This window comes from Lithobates pipiens, unplaced genomic scaffold (assembly GCF_037356315.1).
Source record: "Lithobates pipiens isolate NorthernLeopardFrog02 unplaced genomic scaffold, aLitPip1_a1.2 Scaffold_157, whole genome shotgun sequence".
Lineage (NCBI taxonomy): Eukaryota > Metazoa > Chordata > Amphibia > Anura > Ranidae > Lithobates > Lithobates pipiens.
The window spans coordinates 3,403,958-3,429,146 of NW_027507746.1; the positions used below are offsets into that span (position 1 = coordinate 3,403,958).

Consider the following 25,189-nt stretch of genomic DNA (forward strand, 5'->3'; position numbering starts at 1 on the left):
TATCCAGCGGGAGGGGGTCCGATCGGACCCCCCACCCGCTGGAAGGCAGGCACGTACATCTACGTGCTTGTGCCTGCCTGTGCCATTCTGATGACGTATAATGGCAATACGGCGGTCCTTAAGTGGTTAAATTAACTGCATGGATGGTAAGAATTTTCTGGTTGATGTTTATTTGCTATGATTAAGGTTATGATTTGAGCTTCAGAGAGTTGGTTTTGACGTTTGGAATATTATTGAGGACTTATATATATTTTTAATATTTTCAAGGATAATCCTTTGTATTATTATTTTTTATTAATTTTTCTTTGTTATGACTATTATGTTTTTTATTTATTTTTTGTTCAGGCTGAACATTGAAAGGTTTAGTTCACCTGAAAAGGAGGGTAAAGAACAGCTTTGTATTCAATTAGTAACTGAATAAATTTTCAGCTTGGTACTCAATTAGCTGTAGGCAGTAGAACTACAGACACATTCAATTAGCTAAGAAAACAGATTAGTATGGAGAATTAGTGATTACATCCTGAATGGTTAAAATTTATGTTGTTAAGAAAATAGACACACAGAATTCTTCATTTGTAGAGAAACGTGAAGGGGTGATTTCTTTGCATTTTTCTCTGGTTGTCACAAAATTATTATTTTGGGTCATTAGACCATAAGTTTGTGTCATGACTAAAAGGGTTTTTGTGTTGTATATACCACAACACCTACAGGTGGGATTCACTAATGATGATGCTTTAACAATTCTTGGGATGTTGAGTAATCATGTTTTTTTCAGTTGGGGTATAACAGTAAACTGTTCCATTTATCTTAATGGGTGTAAGAAAGTATTCTGCTTTTGAGCTTAAAATAGGAAGGAAAATGGCGTTTGTGTTTCCCCGTGATTTTTTTTTGTTTTCACCTTCAAGAGAGACAATAGATAAATCAAATTAGTTGCAGAAGTTATGAAAAAAATGGTCCCTCTACACATTTCCAGTTGAGAAAGAAAGTTAATTCATGATAAAAAGTGTCATTGTGTTAGTTAAAATATAAGTCTTTTATATTACAATATTTCTTGATTAGGAGATTAAGAAATAATTTGTATATATACTGATATGTAGTATTTGTTTTTAAGGTAAAAAGGATTGTATATGTTTAAAATGTTTTTATACATAGCACTCATAGGCCTATCCTTAGGAATTTAGAATGAGTAACGCCCATTGTTTTAGAAAGGTGGGAGGGAAATTGCTCATTCTGTGGAACTGTATAGCCCAGATGAACTTTTAAGCTAGTCTTAGAAAGGAAAAAGGTGGGGGTTAATGTTTTAGGAGTAGAAACTTCTAACAGGAGTCAATTATTGGAGGGCACATATTGCAGAGAGATTTTCACTCCAGTACACACAAGGCACATATCGAATTTAATCTTCATTGTAAGAATAATTTATTTTTGATATTCTACAATTGATATTGTTCTTGTAACATTTTGTTATTTTGTTATTAAACCAAAATTATCTTTTGTACAAGATAAGCGGTCTATCAAGTTGACCAGGAACAGAAAGGTTTATTTGAAATAAAATTAGATGTTGTTAGCACAAGTCTAAGACAAAAGGAAATGGTGATTAAAGAATTGTCACATGTAAGGTCACACCCAGAGATGGTGAGATGCACGTCACAGGCGGAGCTAAAGTTTCAGGAGTTGAAACATGGAAAAGTAATTGGGAAGGTCCATTGACATTTTGGATGTTCCAGGGGTACAAATACCTTCTCAGTTCAGTGAAAAATGTATGTAGAAAAATGTGGGTATAACAAATTGTATATGCCGAGATAATGATGCTGCATTCCTTTTTTCAGGAATGAATTATAAAAATCTAATCTGGAGGAATCATGGATCCCAAAAAGATGATAAGATCAACAAAAGAAAAGTTTTAAAGAGAGAAAATGTATCATTATCACAGGATGCATCTTTTACCAATGTTATCTGTGGTAAAATATATCACAAACTGTTCCAGTTATGCAGAGGTTAACAGGATTGAAGAATTACACAACAAAGATCACACATTATTCAGAAATAAGAGAGATGTAGACATTGATATCAATGCAGATGAACTAAAAAATAAGAACATTGATATCATTACAAAGGACAAAAATGATAGAGTTATTGATATTAATGCATATGACAAAAATCATAATTTTAGAAATGTTGATATTAATACAGCAGAAGATTTGTATGGATTTGTATGTGTAGGACAGGGATATGATTCTGTTTACAATTGTATTTTATTCACAGCAATAATATTGAAATCAAAGTTAAAATAGAATCCAAAACATATTTTGTTGAAATGCAGGGATCTTATAGACTAAATAACAAAACCGGAACTTTTGAATGTAACATATTGTTAAGGAGTAGGGATGAGCCGAACACCCCCGGTTCGGTTCGCACCAGAACTTTCGAACGGACCCCAAATTCGTACGAACGTTAGAACCCCATTGAAGTCTATGGGACTCGAACGTTCGAAATTAAAAGTGCTAATTTTAACGGCTAATATGCAAGATACTGTCCTAAAAAGGGTTTGGGGACCTGGCTCCTGCCCCAGGGGACATGGGTCAATGCAAAAAAAAGTTTTAAAAACGGCCGTTTTGGCGGGAGCACTGATTTTAATGGCGATTAAAGTGGGAAAAAAAAGTGAAATATTCCTTTAAATATGGTGCCTGGGGGTGTCTGTAGTATGCCTGTGAAGTGCCACGTGTTTCCAGTGTTTAGAACAGTCCCTGCACAAAATGACATTTAACGGAAATAACGTAATTTAAAGCTGCTTGCGGTTTTAATGTTATATCTGGTTCCTGCAATATGGTTGAAAATCATTGAGAAAAATGGCATGGGTAGCCCTCCCTGCCCATTACAAGCCCCTTTAGGTCTTGTACGCATATTAAGGGGAACCCCGTACCCATATTAAAAAAAGGAAATGCGTGTGGCCCCCAGGCCCTATATACTCAGAACAGCAGTATACAGGCGGTGCAAACAAGACAGGGACTGTGTAGGTTTGCTGTGTTAAGTTGAATCTGTTTGTAATTTTCAACAGGTACATTTTTAAAGTGTAGCTCCAGTCAAAAAAACTATTTTTAAGCTTTTTGGAAAACATAGGGAAGGGTTATCACCCCTGTATAATTTGTTTTGTCGTCCATCTTTTTTAATCTCACTTGCTGTTGTCTCCTTCCGTTTGCAAGTAGGAGATGTTTGTAAGTTGGATGTTTGAAAGTAGGGGTCTGCCCTATATGCTCTGCAGAAATGGCGGAACAAGGTGTTGGTTTTGCCACAACATTGTAAGCCCTCAAAGTGACTCTTGGTGGGCGCTGGAGCGCCCTGCTGTGAACGATTATATCAAGAATTGTAATTACATGCCATTGTTGAACAGTGGTAGAAAAATTGACCTTTGGTGGTTGTGGTGCTGGTGCCACAACACTATAGGTCCTCACCGTTACTCTGGGTGGGCACAGGAAGGGGCTGTGAAATATTATATAAAGAATTGTAATTACATGTCCCTGTTAAACAGGGGCAGAAAAATTGGGCCTTAGGCACTGGTGCTGGTGCCACGACACTGCAACCTCTCCCATATACTCTAGTTTTATTGCAGGAATTAGCCCTGCTGCAAAGCATTGCATCAAAAATTGTACTTAAATGCCCCTGTTAAACAACAGGAATTAGCCCTGCTGTAAAGCATTGCATCAAAAACTGTAATTAAACGCCCCTGTTAAACAGGGGCAGAAAAATTGGGCCTTAGGCAACCTCTCCCATATAATCTGGGTTTATTGCAGGAATTAGCCCTGCTGCAAAGCATTGCATCAAAAATTGTACTTAAATGCCCCTGTTAAACAGGGGCCAGAAAAATTGGGCCTTAGGCACTGGTGCTGGTGCCACGACACTGCAACCCCTCCCATATACTCTTGTTTTATTGCAGGAATTAGCCCTGCTGCAAAACATTGCATCAAAAATTGTACTTAAATGCCCCTGTTAGACAGGGGCAGAAAAATTGGGCCTTAGGCACTGGTGCTGGTGCCACGACACTGCAACCTCTCCCATATACTCTTGTTTTATTGCAGGAATAAGCCCTGCTGCAAAGCATTGCATCAAAAATTGTACTTAAACACCCCTGTTAAATAGGGGCAGAAAAATTGGGCTGATGGCATCACCCAGAACCAGAAATGTTCTTCCAACATATCATCGGAGGAGGAAGAGGATAGACAATCAACATAACAGGACAGTCACTCAGCATCAGCATAGGCAGCCTTGAAGGGATGTGATATTTAAAAAAAAATATTCGGTGACATCAGCTGCAGGTGCTTGGTAGCTGTGGGTGATCCAAGACTGATTCATCTTGATGAAGGTCAGTCGATCAACTGATTCGGTAGACAGCCGCACCCTGTGATCGGTAACAAAGCCACCAGCAGCACTGAAGGTGCGTTCCGAAAGAACGCTGGATGCAGGACAGGCCAGTAGCTCAATTGCATACTGTGCAAGCTCTGGCCAGTGATCCATCCTCAAGACCCAGTAAGCCAGAAGATTTTCGGTGGGAAAGGTGTCCAAGTCTGACCTTGCCCCTAGGTATTCCTGCACCATGTAAATCAGATGCTGGCGATGGTTGCTGGAACCGATCATACCTTGGGGCTGCAGACTAAAAAATTGTCTGAAAGCATCAGTCAGACGGCCACCTTCTCCACCGCTCCTTCTGACCGATGCCTCAGCAACATGTTGTTCAGGACCAGGAGTTTGTAACCTCCCAGTCTCTGGGAACGCATTGCACAGACCTTTCTGCAAGGCCTCCCGGAGATGTCTCATCCTCTGCTCCCTCTGCGATGGCAAGATAAGGTCGGCAACCTTACCCTTGTACCGTGGATCAAGGAGAGTGGCCAGCCAGTAATGGTCCCTCTCCTTGATCCGAAGAATACGAGGATCCTTCCGCAGGCTTTTCAGGATCAGGGAGGCCATGCAGCGTAGGTTAGCTGAGGCATTCGGTCCGGAGTCCTCTGGGTCACGAAGGACAACATGATCCGCAGCTACCTCCTCCCAGCCACGTACAAGTCCACGTGTTTCTTGGGACTGTAAATCATCCCTACAAGACTGCTGCTGCTGCTGCTGATGCTGAGTGCCAGCCTCCACCTCCATGCTGACACAATAATCCTCCTCCTCCTCTTCCTCCTCCTCATCATCCTCTTCCTGTGTGATGGGTGGCACAGCAGGAACACTGTCTGGATAAAGGGGGCCTTGAGAGGCAAGGAAGTCCTCCTCTTCCTGCCTCTGTTCTGCCTCAAGTGCCCTGTCCATTATTCCACCCAGCTACCAGAAGATTGACCCAATGGGCAGTGAAAGACAGGTAATGTCCCTGTCCATGCCTGCTGGACCATGAGTCAGCGGTAATATGCACCTTACCGCTGACCGCCCTGTCCAGCGAGGCAAGGACATTGCCTTCCACATGCCGGTAGAGAGCCGGAATCGCCTTCTGTGAGAAAAAGTGGTGTTTGGGGACCTGCCACTGAGGAACCGCACATTGTACAAACTCACGGAAGGGGGCCGAGTCTACCAACTGAAAAGGCAGCAGTTGAAGTGCTAGCAATTTAGCCAAGCTAGCATTCAACCACTGGACATGTGGATGGCTGGGAGTGAACTTCTTTCGCCGGTCCAGCAGCTGGGGCAGGGACATTTGCCTGCTATAATCGGACGTGGGTGTACTGCTAGCAGAGTGCCCGGAAACCCTTGGCTGTGACACACCTAATTCTACACCTTCATTCCTCTCAGAGCAGGTTTCAGAGAGGACTGAAGGTCTAGTGGGGTTGGAGATGCCAGCTGATGAGGAGCAAGGAGAGGGCCGCTTTGTTCTTTGGTGTGGGTCTTTGAGGTACGCTTGCCAACGAGCTGCATGGCAGGTCAACATATGTCTGGTCAAGCATGTGGTGCCCAAGCGGCTGATGTTTTGGCCACGTGAGATACACTTGAGACATATGTTGCAAATAGCAGCGGTGCGATCTGATGCACTCGTCTCAAAAAAGGCCCACACCAAAGAACTTTTAGAATAACGTGCAGAGGCAGCGCCCTGCACAGGCGGAGCTCTGCGGTGTGATTCAGTCAGTGTGCTGCCCCTAAGCTGGCCCCCGGAGGGCATCCTGCCTCATTGGACATGTGCCTCCTCCTCCTCCTCCTCCTCCTCTCTCCTACCAGGCACCCAGGTGGAGTCAGTGCCCTCATCATCCCCCTTCATCGCTGTAGCAAACCTGGCAGTATGCTGCAGCTTGTGGAACATGACTGCCAGATTGCTGTCCTTCTTGAGCATCCCCTCTCTCTGCATTCATGCTACTGCCTTCCTCTAGCTGAGTGTCATCATCAGAGGCTACAAAACACTGGGCATCCTCCTGGAGCATGGACCCAACACTGTGCTCAAAGAGTTCAGGAGACTCCTCAGGAGGACGTGGTGGGTCTAGGGAAGGAGTCACTGATGATGACATTGGGAGGAGGGAAGACGATGTATTGGCAGCTGCTTTGCTAGTACCCTGAGACTGGGTGAGAGAGGATGAGGAGGATGAAGAGGGCTTGGTCATCCACTCTACCAAGTCGTTGGCATGTTGCGGCTCAACATGTCCAGCTGCCGAAAAGAAGGACAAGCGCGTCCCATGGCCACGTGCTGATGACAATGCACCGCGTCCACGACCAGCACTGTTGTCTCTAGACACAGAGCCTGCTTGCCCTCTTTTATCGGCTCGCGCCTTGCTGGCCTTCCAGACATGGTAATGGCCTGAAGGGAGTTGGGTAAAAAAGCAGTTGGGTAGTGTATATTGTGCTAGAGGCACACAACACCCACTAACTCCTGCAGATGCCTTTATTATAGAACACCAGAGATAAAGGGGTATACTGTAATGGAGTCACACAACACCCACTAAGCCCTGCAGATGGCTCTATTAGAGAACAGCAATAAAGGGTAGATACAGGTGTATATTGTGCTGGAGGCACAAAACACCCACTAACTCCTGCAGATGCCTTTATTATAGAACACCAGAAATAAAGGGGTATATACAGATGTATACTGTGCTGTGCTGGAGGCACACACAACTTCCAATAACTCCTGCAGATGGCAAGTGGGCTCAAATAGAGAAGAGCTATGTAGGTGAATATAGCGGTATGTACTGGGTACAGAGCACGCAGACAGCACGCACAAGCTCCTAACACTACTGACTGCAAGCTCTATTATAAAAGATAGATCACTAGCTATATAGGTGAGGTGAATATAGCGGTGTATACTGCGGTCAGGGCACGCAGACAACAACCACTACACAACAGCAAGATCAAAAATTGTCCAAAAACGATCGGTGTGTACTGTGTTGAAGGTACATAGAACACCCACTAACTGCTTCAGACGCCAACACACTACACAAGGCCGCCACGCTGGCGGCCTTATATAGTGTGGGGTGTGCACTACACAGCCTGAGCTATGATTGGCCACAGGCATCCTGCCTGTGGCCAATCATGGCTCTCCTCGCTGCTGGTGCTGCGATTGGCCAAGCATGCGGGGTCACAGTGAATGCTTGGCCAATCATGAGCCAGCAATGCACTGCGCCATCGCAGTGCATTGTGGGCCGTGAGCGCCACACAAATTTGGCGCGAACGGACCAAAACGTTCGGACTTCGCCGAACGGGCGAACAGCCGATGTCCAAGTCGAACGTATGTTCAACTCGAACGTGAAGCTCATCCCTATTAAGGAGTTTCTGGTCTATATATTTAAAAGGTAATGATTCAACAATGTGGTCTGGAGATGTTACTAATACTATATCAAGATCTGGGAAAATACTTTATCCCTTTGATCAATTTTATTACCTTTTTCAAAGTTTCGTGAAGATATTAAATCCAAAATATTTAAATATAATTGGAGATGAAAAAGGGGACGTTGTAAGAATATGGGATTTTAAAGTAACAAGAAAATTTACTCAAATAAGGGTCAAAATTGATATTTATATAGTTTATAGGATTGTTCCAGAAATTAATATTTTCCCACAATCTTTGAAAATTATAGAAGATAAAGATAATTTGCATTTGATATGTGATACAAAAATATTTTTACCTCGAAATTCATTGTTAACTTGGAAAAGGAATGATGAGTTTTGGGTAGTTTTCTTTATAGTTCTACTATCATAATTCATAAAGGAATTTTTGGTAGTGTGAATTGGATCAATGATACATTTGTTTATCAACAAATGAGAGTATCTTTGAATGATACTGGTATATATGAATGTTGCATATCAATAGGAAATTATCCGGTGAAATGTGCTAAGGCATGAGTTATTGTTATGTCTCCAAGGAAAACTCCATGTGTCAATCAGAAAAGTTTCTCTACAAGTCCTTTTAAGATTAACCATTTCCAATCCAGAACTCTTTTGAGAGAGGGAAAGTTTGTCATTATTTTGTGGAACTTTAATATTTCAGAATGGAAAATTTCTACAAGGTTTCCACAATGTCAATGACATTTGGTTAATATGGAATTGGGTATTGAGAGATGGTTTGGAATTAATAATAGAAATTACAACAGAAATAAGCGTGGTATTGTTAAAGGTATTTTAGGAGGGATTGGCACAATCGGCAGTATAACAAATAGTTTGGATATTAATACTTTAAAGTCTGATCTAGAAACCGCTGGTTTAGTGGGGAGTAATGGTATTAAAATACAAAGACATTTAAATCAGATTTTAGAAAATATGGTAAGTAAAACTGCTAATATAATGGGTCCATCTATTTTACAACTGCAAAATATTACTCTTGATTTGATGATAAGTGAACAACATTCTGATATAGCCAGAGCATGCTTAAAGATTCAAACTGAATATTCCACTAATTTTAAAATAATTGCGCAAGCATTTCAAAGTGGAATAACTCCTTTTGGCATTTTACAATATTTACCCAAAGAATATTTATATGCTATAAATCATACAGATTTATGGGTAAACAAATGGATAGGATGCAAACAGGATGTATGTTATAGTTCTTCTATGATTCCAATAGCCGGAAAAGAACAAATTTTGTTTCCAATCAAATCAAATGTTTTGGGATTACCTGTCGGTAATACACAATTATTAAACTATAAATTACAGTATACAGACTTTGTATTTAACAATGAAAATTCGGAATTAGAACAATTAGATCTGTCATCATGTTTACAATTCCAGTCTAAAGTTATCTGCTTACCCAATCAAGATAAAAGTATATTTAATTCTTGTTATCATAATCATACATTATGTTCAGCAAGAATAGAAAAAGTTGAAACAATTTCTGAATGAATTACTCGTGTAGATAAAAAGAAGGTTTGTTTTCAGATTATGTCAGATACAGAAAGGGAAAAATTTCAAAAGCTGCGCCACAACCCTTGTTAACTGACCAAACCAATATAAATAATGAATAAATAAATGAATAAATATTGATATATAAATAAATGATTACAATGATGGTAGAGATGAAGCAATCACCTGGTTTCAATCTGCTGCTCTGGCTGGCATTTCCAGTTTCACTGCCAATTCTTGAGCTTTCAGACTGGTATTTGGATTGTTGCAGGAAGCCACTAGTGGAAAAACACATAAGCCCTGGAACAGAGCAATTCTGATTGGTCACTGCCAGCACACAGCATCATTCTGATCTGTCCTGGAAGCAAGGCAGAGAGAAGAGGGAGGAGATCTGGGATTACATATCCCCAGACTGCTACATGGCTGCAGGAGCACTGACTTTTCAGCACCCGTTGAGTGCGATTTGGGATTGCTGATCGTGGGAGTTATTTGTGTGACGCCACTATACATTGGGGATAGCTGATCCATGAGCGTCTGATGTATGGAGAAAGACCCAGATGATTCATTATTAAGGCTGTATTTGGGTTTCCATCTGGTAAGCGCATCCACTTCTCGGTGACGGGCACTGGTTTGCTGTTTCGTGTGGATTCACTGTGGTGTCCTTAAAGGGACATTTATAGAGGACTCTATCTTATAAGCCCTGTTTTTTCCTTTAGGCTGATGAACTGTGACTTACAATTTTTTTTCCTTATCAATTTATGTGGGATTAATGTAATTTATTTATATATCAAATATGTATCTATTTATTTATTCATTATTTATATTCATTTATTTATATATCAAATATTTATTCATTTATTTATTCATTATTTATATTGGTTTGGTCAGTTAACAGGGGTTGTGGTGCAGCTTTTGAAAATTTTCTCTAGTCTATTTTAGTGTATGTATCCCACTTAGAGCTGCGGCCTCTATTTAGTTTTTTGATTATTTTTAGTTGTTTACTCCTGAGCGCAGTTCATTTTTTATTTCTATACTTTTGTCAGATACAATTTTGATTCCAATCACTGTTTTGGGATTACTTGTCAGCAATACACAATTATTATACTATAAATTACAGTATACAGATTTTTTATTTAACAATGAAAATTCAGAATTAGAACAATTAGATCTGTCATCATGTTTACAATTCCAGTCTAAAGTTATATGTTTACCTAATCAAGATAAAAGTATATTTCATTCTTGTTATCATAATCACACATTATGTTCAGCAAGAATAGAAAAAAGTTGAAACACTTTCTGAATGAATTCCTGGTGTAGATAAAAAGAAGGTTTGTTTTCAGATTATGTCAGATACAGAAAGGGTTAAAACTTTTTTCTCTTCTTGTACAAATACAGAAAACCTAAATCAAGGTTTGTATTGTATAGAAGGAGACATTGTTACAATAAGTATTAATGGGTTGAGAACAAATTTAACAAATATACTTATGAAAAATATTAGCGCTCTTCCTACATAGTATAATATTTCCCAAATAGATGAATTTCCATGGGAAAATGGGCAAATATAATTCAAAAGGATCAAGGTTTATTAATAGCTTTGGCTAAGGAATTTCAAAATGCAGAAGTATTGTTTAAACAAGAACAAGGTAATTTGCAAGAAATATCACATCAATGGTCAGAATTTTCAGGAAGTAATCGGTGGAAAAAAATTAGTAATAGTGTATCCATTTGGGGAAAAACTTTGATAACTTCAGCAGCAGGAAATATTTTATTACATCCTATTGTTATTCTTTTTATTATTATTATGTTATTCCTTATATTCCAGATATGTTTGATGTTTAGAATGAAAAAATTATATTATCGAATTAGAAGTGAAATTAGGAAAGGAGATGATTTACTGCAAAACAAGCTTAAAAGGAGAATGGGTTTTGGAGTTACGGATTCAGTTACACATGACAGAACATTTGGAGTTATTGAATCAAAATCTGCTTGATTGAGACATGAATGTTTGAATGGATTTATATCTGAAAAATATGATTTGTATTCATATTTCAGAGGGGAATATTATATTCTTAATATCTAAAATTTCAATTGGCTTCATTATACTTTATTTAGAATATGAATTATCCATAATTGTGTGTATGGTAATTTTGAATCAATTAATCTCCATATTATGACATGCTGAAACTGAAAAAGTAAACATTTAAAACTCAGGATTTTGATGAATATTGTAAATCTTATATATGCTTTTAAAGACATATTCCTATGTAACTGATATTTTGTTTAAAGTCTAAAGCTCTCCTTCCCCCACTTCCTTTGATTAGGTCAGTCTATATGTCTGAGTGATACCAGATGTTAAATAGCTATGGTAACCACTCCTTAGCCCACACCCTTGGGAGGGAGTGTTAATAAAAGGTGGGTTTATTCTTTTGGCGTGAATTTAGAAGCTTTGAGTTCATATAAGCAAAAGCTAGTTGGAAGACGGCCCTTCTGCATCTACACTCAGCTCTGAATACATCCATGTATTTCAGCACACAGACTTTCAGCTATTCTTCAGCATACAAAGGGTTATTCCCCATTTCTAAAAGCTAGAACAATAGAAAACATGGTCTAACTTGAAGAACTCTTTTTATATCTTTCAAACGAATGAACAATACTAGAATTTTATCATTGTACTATTTTTGTAAGTATTATTATTCTACATTCGTGTGTACAATAAAACACACATTTTGATTTACTCTGACTCAGAACTAGTTAAGGAAATTCGTCTCACAATCGTAAGTTTGTCTTACCAAATATATATGTATATATATATTCGACATATATATATATATATATATATATATATATATTTTTTACATATTTTTACACCCTTGATATGTATATGGAGTCTCTGGCCTTCCTACACAGGGGTCTCCATTCAGCTTCTGGGAAATCCTGGAACACCACTTTGGTTCCAGATATAAAATGCAGTCCAGACATTCCCATCTCCGCCCACTTCTGCAGACAATTGGTCCTTCCAATGTTGGGATGATGATGTCACACCCCTGACATTATTTCCCTCCCCCACATCTCTGAACATGAAGCTTTCCCTCCAAATGTTCTGTGTGATAAATGGTATAATTGGGGGCAGGGAAAGGGTTAATGCGATGTAAATGATGTGATTGTTCCCAGAAGTTGTGTAGAAGGTGATATGTGGGAACCACCATTTAGCTCTGGTTCACACAGCACAACATGAAAGTCGCAGCCACTTCCAGCTTGACTTTGCTCTACAACTTCCCGGCGACCAGGTGCGACTTCAAAGAGCCTTTACTGAGAAGAATTCCTATGTGACTTTGATGGATCCGTGTTTATAGCATGTTTTATCACATGACAAAACATGCGTCTGATAACCGTGATTGGGGCATCATTAACAATCAGGCTGCATTTACATCTGCATGATTCTGAATGCACATCAACCGCCAGAAATTGTGTGCCTAGCCGCACGCTTCAGAAATGCGATTCAACCGTGCGTCACGCTTGTACTGCAAAAATGGCAAGGCGAGCGCGATGCATGTTTCCAAAACGTATGGCAAAGCATGCGTTTTCCTGCAGGTTGCCGGGCATTCAGAAATGTTCAGATGCCAACGAATGGTATCGCAAGTGAAACGTGTGTTGTCACACATCAAAATGCACAGCAAAGCATGCGTTTTCTTACGGGTTGGCGTGCGTTCAGAAACATGAAGATGCAGATGAATGGTAACACAAGTGTGATGTGCATTGCCACACAAAACACGCAGAAAAGCATGCGTTTTCTTGCGGGTTGCCGTCAGTTGTAAATATGTTTCCATTCATTCACATCTGTACATTTCCAACTGCACAGCAACCTGCAAGAAAATCCATGCTTTGCTGTGCGTTTCATAAATGTGCGACAATGTGCGTCACACTTGTGTTATTATTCATTTGCTTCTGCACATTTTTGAATGCATGGCAGACCGCAAGAATACATGCGCTTTGCTGTATGTTTCAAAAATGCACAGCAAGGCGCATTGCTTTTGTGTTACCATTCATTTACATCTGTGCATGCGTGGCGTGCGTTGTTGTGCATATTTCAGACATATGAAAAATCGCACATTTTCTGTGTGGGTCACCTCGTATTCGGAAACACGCAGATATGAATGTCGGCTGATTGTTAATGACACCCCAATCACAGTTAGACGCATGTTTTGCTGCCAAGATGCATGACGCTCCATGAATGAGAAGATTCTTGAGCTACTTTGGGGTGTTTGTTGCATGTCGGGCAGAACATTCCAGTGAATGGGCTCCCTATACACAATGTGTGATTACACATGAAAAATACACAAATAATGGAAGTGGCAATGTGCGTTTCCTCTACACTCAGGTGTGACTGGGATGTGATTGGAGGAAGATTTTAGGCAGCAAGGATGACCAGGGAGGAGAGGTGGGGGTAAAGAAGCCTCAGAAGTCGCAGCAAAGTCTTAAAGATTCAGACAAATGTGTGACTTTCTGGTGATTTTACATTGAAGTCTATGGGAGTCGTGCAGCACAAGAATCACACAAAAGTAGTGCAGGAAGTATTTTGTTTTGTTGCAGTGACTCAAATCGCAGCAATTAAGACAACACCCAATAGAATCTTTATGTTTTCACCTGACCTGCGACTTTACATGTCATCAGAATGTCGCTGGAAAAATGCTGTAGAGTGAAGCAGGGCTTAGGGCTGAGGAAAGTGTGAGTTCCCAGGACTTCTAACAAGTGTGGTAGATGGAGAACATGTCTGATAATCACTGTTATACTGTATGCAGGTTCCTGCCCATTCTCTGAATTCAGTTAGGATATCCTCACACTCACTTACCTGACCTTCTGACTCCTGTGTAGGAATGGAGATAGAAGTTTCTGGCACTCTGGACTCACAGTGAGAAATAGAAAACTTAAAGACTGAAAACTTTCTCTCTTCAAAGTCTTCAAGCAATAGTTCAGCTGCTTGGAATAATTCCTGTCCATCCACAAGTGACCAGTACATGAGCCCCTCAGTACCAAATCTGTACAACCCGACATGACTCTCCTAATGAAGTCCTCATCCTGAGTCTCATACAGATAGAAGATGGTCTGGGTACAGAAAGTCTGATCACTGCCCTTCATGGCCCATTCTATGATTGCAGGTTTGGCTCGGAGTGAGATGGGGATTCCAGTGACCTCTGAGAATGTCTTCACCTGATTTTCATTTAAGAGACCAAACAGAATTTGTACAGATAATGATAAATGTGAGTAATCTGATCTGAGGCCACGGAGTGATTCCCCTTTACAGATCTCCGGGAGGAAAGTACCTTCCATAGACCCAGACCCATCATCCATCCCATAATAGAGAGCAGCAAGGAACTCCTGTACACTCAGGTGGATGAAGCTGTAGCAGGTCTGGTTACGGACGTCCCAACGAAAGATGTTCTCATTCAGAAATACAGACTCCACCTCATCCAGAGAAAGTCCATGTCTTTCTAGATCTTTCTTCTCAAATAAGATTTGTTGGTTCAGAAGTCCCTGATTGGCCAGAGCACACAGCTTCTTCAGACAGGTTTGTTTCCGGTGTACAGACTGCTCCTTCTTGCTGTGATGGGTTAGTAAAACCTCCAGGAAGAGAAGATAAATTGAAGTCGTTGTCTTACACTGAATTACACCCAAATCTTTTCTTATTTCTTGTGTCATTACAGTGCAGACAATCCAGCATGTGATGGGGACGGCACACATGGTGTACACAACGTTATTGTCTTTTATTATACGGAGAACCTTGTCTGCATCTTCTTTATTTCCGAAGAATGTATGGACATATTCCTCTCGATCGTCCCTTGTAAATCCCTGGATTTCCACATTGCGAGAATCATCGATGAATGTGTTAAGTTTCTCCATGGCCAGTGATCTTGTGGTGATGATCAGAGAAGATTCTGGGAGAACATGTCTCCTGAGCAAGCTTTGGAGAATTATTTCTTTGTGGGTTTCCATAGAAATGTCAGGACAACCCTCAGATTTCTCCTCCAGAGTCCACCTCAGTTCATCAAACCCATCAACTATGGTGAGAAGTTTTCTCTGACTTCCAGGATCCTTCAGAATAGACACCAGGTCATCTGAACTCAGTCTGCAGGTTCTGGATAAAAGTCCCACAAGACTTATGTTTCCAGGGATGGTGTTGAATTCTCTACAGCTCAGATAAAACACAAAATCAAACTTGTCTCGGAAGAGATCCCCAGAGGCCCAGTCCAGCATGATCTTCTTGGAGGTCATTGTTTTTCCAATCCCAGCAGGTCCTTGTAGCACCACAATCTCAGGTATAAACCCACATTCATCAGGGTCAAAGAGGGCCTGGATTGTGGTTGGGGATCTTTTCTCCATGATCTGTAGATGTCTTCTACCTGAACTCCTTATTTCTTCTTCCTTTCCCTCTTTATTCTGGGGTCCCTTTATCATCAATAAATTGGTGAATATTTCATGTAGATAAACAACCTCCCCCATACAGGAATTATATTCTGGAATCCTCTGGAACTTCTTTTTCATAGACTTTCTGTGTTCCTTACCGAAGTCTTTATGAGAGAAAGGAGAATATTTTATTCCTTGTACACACATGAAATATTATTTATAAGACAGAGTTGGGAATATTGTGTTCTAACCATAAACTCAAAAAATGGAACCTAAAAGAAAATATTCCATGAAATACAGGATGATTGTGGGAAACTATGGACACATCATCCAGATCAGAGGAGTAACTAGAACATTCAGGGCTCCTGTGCAAGAAGCCATGAAGGGTCCCCCTGACTACTGGTGCCCTTTCCTCTGGTCCCAGGGCCCTCCCCTCCAAGACTGGGGCTCTTCCCTCTGAGGCAGGGGCCCTTTCCACTTGTTCCTGTCATGGAAATCTTTAAAATCCCTTGTTCAGATTGCTGCGACTTATCATGTGACTCGCAACGCAAAGTCACATGACAAGTCAAAATACATTATTTTCAATGGGTGCTGTCCTAATCAATGCATCTCAAGTCACAGCAACAAAGAAAAAGGTTCCTGCAATACGTCTCTATGTCTTTGGTGTGATTTGAGTGCCTTAAGCCCCATACACACTATCAGATTATCTGCTGAGTTTTTCCTTCAGATTTACCAAAACCATATAGAATGAGGACAAACCTTAGGAGTTTCAATGTGTATGCAATCAGGCAGGCCCTTCTACTACATGGTTTTGGTAAATCTGAAGGAAAAACTCAGCAGATAATCTGATAGTGTGTATCGGGCTTAAGACAACAATGTTAAATCACAAAATCTCAAACAAGTCACAAGAAAATTGCAAGCAATTTGCACAACTTTGGGATCACAGCAGAACTGAGCTCATGTTCTACAGTGGGCCCCTTTCCTGCAATGTTGGGCCCCCTACAGTGGCAAAATGCCAAGGCAACCTTTACGACCCTGGTAGTTCCACCACTGATCCAGGTTACAGTAAAACAAAATGTTCATCCAGAAGAGATTTCATATGAAACGTGGATGTCCTACTAACCTGAGAATCTGTTGTCATGTGTCGTCTTCTTCAGTTTGGCTGGAAATAAGATTAGGGAAGTGATTAGTCCTGACAAACCTCTGAAAGTCTCTCCTCCTGGTGATGGGGAGAGTCTTTGTCTGCCTGGTAACATCTCAGCACATTGCAGTGACATGTGACCATGGTGGGGGGACCAGAAAAGCCCCCAATTCTCTATGCAGTGATTACAGGCACACACCTAGAATCTGGAGCCTTGACTCCTCTTTCTGATGGAGGTTCAGGTGGATGCATAGGGCACAAGGCTCAGAACCCCAAGCAACAATCATGAGGGTCTCCTAGGAATACAGATATAAATATGGAGGTTCTGTATAATAGACAAGTGGCTGTGATTGTATTGCTCTGCCTGGCATGCTGAGTGATGTCATTGTGTTATGGTGACTGACTGCCGGCATCCTGGAGAAGTGTTACTCCGCTTCCCTTTTACATTGTTCCTGAACTCTGTAGCCTTTTCCTTCATCCATAATTTTATACCCAAATGCATTTTATTCTGTAAACTCCCTCAGTAAAGATTGTTTAACCCCTTAGTGACCGAGGGGAAAACAAATGTTAATGCCTGAACACAATTTTGCAACTCTGACCTGTGTTAGTAAATCTGTATATATCATCACAACTACATTGTGTATCCAGGAGGATTATACCGGATTCATTTCAGGACACATTGACATTCTCTTGGTAACACTGGTACAAACACTGTTAGTTGTGGTTTGTGCCATAGTACGGCCTAAAAAACATTTCACACATTTAGATTTTTTATCCTACCTTAAAAAACCTGACACTGATACTAATTTAGAAAATGTTTTTCAACCACTTCCTGACCGGCTCACGCCGATATACGTTGGCATTTTGGCGAGGGATATCGTTGTTATGGCAGCAGCTACCATAACCCCGGTATCCTCTTCTTCAGTGAGTGGTCCGGTTTCCAATAAAAGTGATCTCTGTGGTGGATTCGCCGCAAGATCACATTTATCAGCGCCCCCCCTCCTGCCACTCTCTAGTGCCCTCCGCCGCTTACCGGAGCTGTCACTAGCGGCTGAGATGCTTGTGTGCAGAAGCAAACGCATATTTGAGCAGCGCCCGCATATGAAAACGGTGTTCAAACCACACATGTGAGGTATCGCTGCAATCGTTAGAGCGAGAGCAATAATTCTAGCCCTAGACCTCCTCTGTAACTCAAAACATGCAACCTGTAGAATTTTTTAAACATCACCTATGGAGATTTTTAAGGGTAAAAGTTTGTCGCCATTCCACGAGCAGGCACAATTTTGAAGCTTGACATGTTGGGTATCAATTTACTCGCCGTAACATTATCTTTCACAATATAAAAAAAATGGTCTAACTTTACTGTTGTCTTATTTTAATTAAAAAAGTGTTTTTTTTTTCCAAAAAAGTGTGCTTGTAAGTCTGCTGTGCAAATACGGTGTGACAGAGAGTATTGCAACAACCGCTATTTTATTCTCTAGGGTGTTAGAAAAATATATATATAATGTTTGGGGGTTCTGGGTAATTTTTGAGCAAAAAACTGTTTTTACCTTGTAAACACCAAATTTCAGAAAGAGGCTCAGTCCTTAAAGGGGTTGTAAAGGTAAAAATGTTTTCACCTTAATGCACTCTATAGAATAAGGTGAAAAAACATCTGACAGTGCCAGCCCCCCCAGCCCCCTGTTTTACTTACCTGCCCCCTCGAAAGTCTCCGACATCCTCTTCGCCGTTAATTTGCTGGAGTGGATGGATTGAAAGCAGTGCAGCCATTGGCTCGTGCTGCTGTCAATCACATCCAATGACGCAGCGCACCGGGGGTGGGGCCAAGTGATACAGTGAGCGGGCCCGCAAGTGCTTCTCACCATGCGAGGGAGCTCGCATGAATGTGAGAAGTACTTGCCCCCCGAAGCAGAAACAGCTTCCGAGACCAGGTTCGGGGCCACTGTGTGCAAAACGAGCTGCACAGTGGAGGTAAGTATAACATGTTTGTTATTTAAAAAAAATCTCTTTACAACCCCTTCAACCACTTGCTTACCGGCACTTAATCCCCCCACCTGCCCAGACCAATTTTCAGCTTTCAGCGCTGACGCACTTTGAATGACAATTGCGCAGTCAGACAACACTGTACCCAAATGGAATTTTTATCATTTTTTTTCCCACAAATAGAGCTTTCTTTTGGTGGTATTTAATCACAGCTGGAAAAGATGGAAAATTTGGAAAAAATATCATGTTTAATAGTTTGATATAAAATTTTGCAAACAGGTAATTTTTCCCCTTCGTTGATATGCGCTGATGAAGCGGCACTGGTGGGCACTGATAGGCTGTACTGATAGGCACAGATAAGGTGGCACTGATGGGGACAGATAAGGTGGTACTAATGGGCACTGATGGGTGGCACTGATAGGTGACACTGATGGGTGGAACTGAGGTGCATCACTGTTGTTGAGGCACTGATTGTGGGCACTGATGGGTGGCACTGTTTCTGATGTCCCTCTCATGCCCGCCAGCGATCAGCTTTTTTTTCTCCTCACGCTGTCAGTGCGAGGAGAAGAAATAGCCGATTACTGGCAATGTTGACATCACATGATCAGCTGTCATTGACTGACAGCTGATCACATGGTAAGGGGTCGAGATCGAGTCTCATAGACTCGCTGATCACAGAGCGTGCCATACACACCCTGAAGGGGGCATGCAGGCCACTCGGGCATGGGACAACGTCAATAGACAGTCCTGGCAAAGCAGGTCTGCGCTGCAACCAACATTCGGCTATAGCGTGGATCTGTAGTGGTTAAGTGGTTAAAAAGAAACCTACCTTAAAATACATTTACACTGACCACTAACATGACCTTTGAGTCCAAAATTAAATCTGGCACTGACCCGGATTAAACCTTGATATAGCTATTTTTTTCTTTATTAGAAAGAAAATGTAATGTATCCTGTATATGAAATGTATTGTATAATGGAATATCTATGTATACATTTTTTTTAATGTAATGGATTATGTATGTATACAATGTATTATATAATGGATCCTGTATGTATACAATGTATTATATAATGGATCCTGTATGTATACAATGTATTATATAATATATCCTGTATGTATACAATGTATTATGTAATGGATCCTGTATGTATACAATGTATTATATAATATATCCTGTATGTATACAATGTATTATATAATGGATCCTATATGTATATAATGTATTATGTAATATATCCTGTATGTATACAATGTATTATATAATGGATCCTGTATGCATAAAATGTATTATATAATGGATTCTGTATGTATACAATGTATTATATAATATATCCTGTATGTATACAATGTATTATATAATGGATCCTGTATGCATAAAATGTATTATATAATGGATCCTGTATGTATACAATGTATTATATAATATATCCTGTATGTATACAATGTATTATATAATGGATCCTGTATGTATACAATGTATTATATAATGGATCCTGTATGCATACAATGTATATTTTTCTCCATTTAGAAAAGAAAGAAAACATGAGGTGATCTGCACAGTGACTCATTACTGTGATTGCCAATCAGAGGTTATCACAGCGATCATGTGACAGGGAACCGGCAGTCCCAGGCTCTGATCATTAGTATGATCCCCGGGGCTCTTGGTGAGATCCTAGTCTCTGTGCAGCTCTCTCCCAGCACAAAGAGAGGTACCCAGATATGTGGCCCCCAGAATAAAGACTCCTTTTTATGGGGTCCCATAAGTGCGTACTGTCAGTGGGAAGGGGTTTGTCCAGTTGGATGCTCCTGATTGGTCACTGGCTTTCCCTGAATGACATTCCTAGTTCTTCCTCACACAGATATTGATCAGGAATTGGTAGGAAATGGTCATTATAGATGGGAACTCACCATTTTGTGCTCTCCTCTCCTTGAGGTCATCTGCAGGTCCCATCAGACCAATCAGTGTAAGGACATCAATGGTAACATCCAGAGCCCCTTCTTCTCCATATGCATCTATCAGGAAGTCCTTGGTGGTGATCCAGTCTGCATTTTCTAGTCTTCCTCGGGGGATGGGCTGTTTATCTCCATAGGAGAAATCAGACAATTTGTTCCTAAATCTCTTGAAGTCACTTCCTTTCAGATCCTCCAGAGAATATATGATAAGATCCCCGGGGGTTTGTTTTCGCTTTCCCAGGACACCAGGAGCTGACCCTGTAGAGAGGACAATCAGCAACCATAAACATTCATCCTGATTGGAGGATTTCTGACACATGACAGCAGATAAGTCTGTACTGGCAGCCAGCAATGCTATAAAGAGCATATAGAAGGGGAAGAAAATGTTCCCCAATATGTCTATATGTATATTATCCTATGGAGGGATTGGATTCCCTGTGGTAATCTCATATGATTGCCTCCTTAGTGGTAAATTACATCTCAGATGGATTAATATGGGGCAAACACCTAGGGGGGGGCTATTTTTTTGAAAAAACTCACCTTTGTGAATCTTCCCTATAATGTGTCTAATATGTTTATTTCCTATGATTATCAGCTCCATCTAGTGGTCATAATGCCATATCTTACTGGTTGAGGTATTTCAAGAAAATAATGTATTATTAGCTGATGATCATAGGAAATAAACCTATTAGACAAATTACGGGGATTATTAGTGATGACTGTACAAATGAGACAAATTCATAGTAAGTATTTTATATACAGACCTTCTAATGTATATGTAGGGATGATCATTTTAACCGCTTGCCAACCGCCTCACGCAGATATACTGCGGCAGAAGGGCACGTACAGGCAGAATCATGTACCTGTACATTGCCCTTTAAGAGGCGGCCTGCACCCCCCCACAGTTAGAAACATGCCCCTTGGACACACTTAACCCCTACACTGTCACCTAGTTGTTAACCCCTTTACTGCCTGTCATTTACACAGGAATCAGTGCATTTGTATAGCACTGATTGCTGTATAAATGACAATGGTCCCAAAAATGGCCGATGTGTCTGCCATAATGTCGCAATCACAATAAAAATAAAAAAATAAATCGCTGATTGCCGCCATTACTAGTAAAAACGAAAATAATAAAAATGCCATAAAACTATCCTCTATTTTATTAAACGCTATAACTTTTGCACAAACCAATCAATAATCGCTTATTACAATTTTTTTTTACCAAAAATATGTAGAAGAATACGTATCGGCCTAAACTGAGGAAAAATATGTTTTTATATATTTTGGGGGATATTTATTATAGCAAAAAGTAAAAAATTTGTTTTTTTCAAAATTGTCGCTCTATTTTTGTTTATAGCGCAAAAAATAAAAACCGCAGAGGGGATCAAATACCACCAAAAGAAAGTTCTATTTGTGGGAAAAAAAGGAAGTCAATTTTGTTTGGGAGCCACGTCGCACGACCATGCAATTGTCAGTTAAAGTGCGGTGCCGAATCACAAAATGTGCTCTGGTCAGAAAGGGGGTAAAATCTTCCGGGGCTTAAGTGGTTAAACATCATGTTTATTGATTGTTTCATAGTAAACAAAAAAAATATATATAAAACCTTTAAAAACCTCCACCCTGAATAATGATGTGTCTGATCAGTGTGAACTAAGAACTCCGATTACCCCCAAATCTCCCAGCAGTATGTGTCATGTGACACGGGGCTGTGTTCTCCTTAGGGTTATAGACAAAGGATTCCCCTGATCGCTACACAAATAGCCATAAAATGTGGGGTCCTCCAATCATTATGGATCACTGGACCATCTCAGAAGATCATTTCCATCAATGATAAATAAAATCTGAAGACACGGGAATGTGATGGTGGAATTGATGAAAAGCTCCTGAACTCTTCTAATGGGTGGACTGACCAGATGTCTACAGGAAATGTCCAGACTATGGAGACATAAGATGTCCTATCATCTAATTCCAATCTCTGGAGATGTGAGATGGAGGAAAACATTGGAAAGGATGGTCAGGATCGGCAGTCATACCTTGTGAGGAGGAGGATGAGGAGGAAGAGGTCGCCATGACATCAGAAGATGACCCGAGATGACATCACCTGGAAGGAGCACAAACAATAATAAACGTATTTGTAATGCGATGAATGGAAACAATAAGGAGGATTTTGTTCCCTTCTGTGGCTGACTGGCTGTCCAATTAGAAGGTATTAGAATTGGATGGATTTCTGTCATTTACAACCCATAAATATAAGAGGGTCAATCAGAACCTTCATCCCGGCATTCATCTGATTGGTATATCGGGGTCACAAAGGAATATTACCCTGTTTAGGGACACAATTTATACAGACTTGGACTTTTAGGTGTCACCTCCACAAATCTGTTCCATTCACAGCCAAGACTGGTACTAATCAGCACCAAAGTATCAGCCAGTAAGATGTCTACAGAGAGGTCAGGTGATAAAAAGGAGACCCCAAAATGAAATCCGTGTGGTCAGCAGAGACCTCCATTCACTAATAAGATGCTTCCAAGAGGACTCTTCAGGAAGGTCGGAATTTATTCATCATAAAAACAGGTTAAACACAAACAACACATTGTGTGTCTCTTTAGTGGCCACTTTGTCAGGAAACGTGTACAGGACACTTTAATGGGTGGGATCTGTGTGTGTCCTTCAGACCAGACTATACTGTACAGTATACGGATATGTCAGTTTTTTCTGATAATAAATGATAATTATTGATATGAATTCTGAAGGAGATATGAAGAATAACCTTCTGATGAACCACAGGCTACAAATGTTATAAAACTAAAGACTCGGAGAGTCGGCTGTGAAAGGAAAGTTTACATTCAGAGCAATGAGTTACAAGGACACATTTAATCCAGCAGACAATGTGTTATAATGGTCCTCACACAACACCGGTATAAAGAAGATTTATTTTTATATTAGATATTTATTAGATATTTTTACAAGTCCAGAAAAAGAAATAGAAAAGAGTTCCGGTAACAAAGTGTGACATAAGAAGAAAGTCATGTAGGAGAAGGAAGAAGGAAAGCGCTCAGTACAAGTCTCTTGTGTGTCTCTTCCATATTCACAAACCTCAATGAGAAGAAGATTATAGATGAAGGAATTCCAGACAAACATCTTGTGATTTATACTTCACAGATTATCAGTGAGGGAAGTAATCAGGGAAACAAAGGAAAGAACATATCAAAGATTATCAGAGTAATGAAATAAAAGAAAGTATAGAACAATAGAAGATTATTATTATACTGATTGCTCCAGATTTTCCATCGTTTGTCATACCAGACATTTTTGGTACTGTAAAAGGCTGGAGCTTTTACAAGACTAAGGCTCAGGTCACATCTATGCGGTGGAGTTTGATGCAGTTTTTCGTTGCATTTTTTGAACACGTGTTTCTGATGCTTTTTTTTAAATGTTTTTTTTGTTTGCATTTTGGCTGTTAAGGAGCAGGTGGATGCCACGTCCTTAACAACCGACGACTCATCAGCTGTCAGCAGAACTCCCTGCTGACAGCTGAATGTAAACAGAACAATGCCAGCATCAAAAATTTTTAAAAAAAAACAGCGTGCCCCCCAATCCATACCAGACCCTTATCCGAGCATGCAGCCCATTAGGTCAGGAAAGGGGAGGGACAAGCGATCAGGACTGGAAGGATTTTCCCCCTTAATGACCAGACCTTTTTTTTGCGATACGGCACTACATTACTTTAACTCACAATTGAGCGGTCATGCAATGCCCGACCCTAACAAATTGATATCCTTTTTCCCCACAAATAGAACTTTCTTTTGGTGGTATTTGATCGCCATTTTTTTTTTTTTTACAAAGAGCGACAATTTTGAATAAAACTATTTTTTTACTTCTTGCTATAACACATATCCAAAAAAATAATAATTTCTTCATCAGTTTAGGCAGATATATTTTCTTCTACATATTTTTGCTAAAAAAAAATAAAAAAAATTCAATAGGCGTATATTGATTGGTTTGCAGAAAAGTTGTCACGTCAAAAAAGGGGAAAGATTTAGGGACTTTTAATTTTTTAGTTTTTACTAGAAATGGTGGTGATCTGTTATTTTTAGTGGGACTGCGACATTGTAGCGGATGAATGTGACCCCAAATGACACGTTTTGGTGACCAGTGACATTATAACATTGATCAGTGCTATAAAAATGCACTGATCAATGTAAAAATGACACTGGCAGGGAAGGGGTTAACCCTAGGGGGTGATCAAGGGGTTAACTGTGTTCCCTCAACATGTTCTAACTGTAGGGGGATGGGCTGCCTGGGACATGACAGAGATCACTGGGAACAGTAGATCTCTGACATGTCCCCTGTCAGAATGGGGATCACCTTGTTTACAAAGGCAGATCCCTATTCTGCCTCTCCTCACTGTGACT

General features: G+C 40.3%; 1 protein-coding gene across 1 annotated transcript in view; it reads right to left on the bottom strand.

Annotated features, from left to right (window-relative positions):
• LOC143981420 (NACHT, LRR and PYD domains-containing protein 3-like) overlaps window positions 1-21,138 on the bottom strand; it is an 80,053-nt gene extending 58,915 nt beyond the window's left edge. Inside the window, exons 1-3 of the mRNA XM_077479246.1 lie at window positions 20,727-21,138; window positions 16,814-16,852; window positions 14,138-15,854 (exon numbers count right to left, since the gene is read on the bottom strand). Coding sequence (XP_077335372.1) covers window positions 14,138-15,854; window positions 16,814-16,852; window positions 20,727-21,138 — 2,168 coding nt within the window. The remainder of the gene's footprint in view (window positions 1-14,137; window positions 15,855-16,813; window positions 16,853-20,726) is intronic.
• Window positions 21,139-25,189: the final 4,051 nt, after the last annotated feature.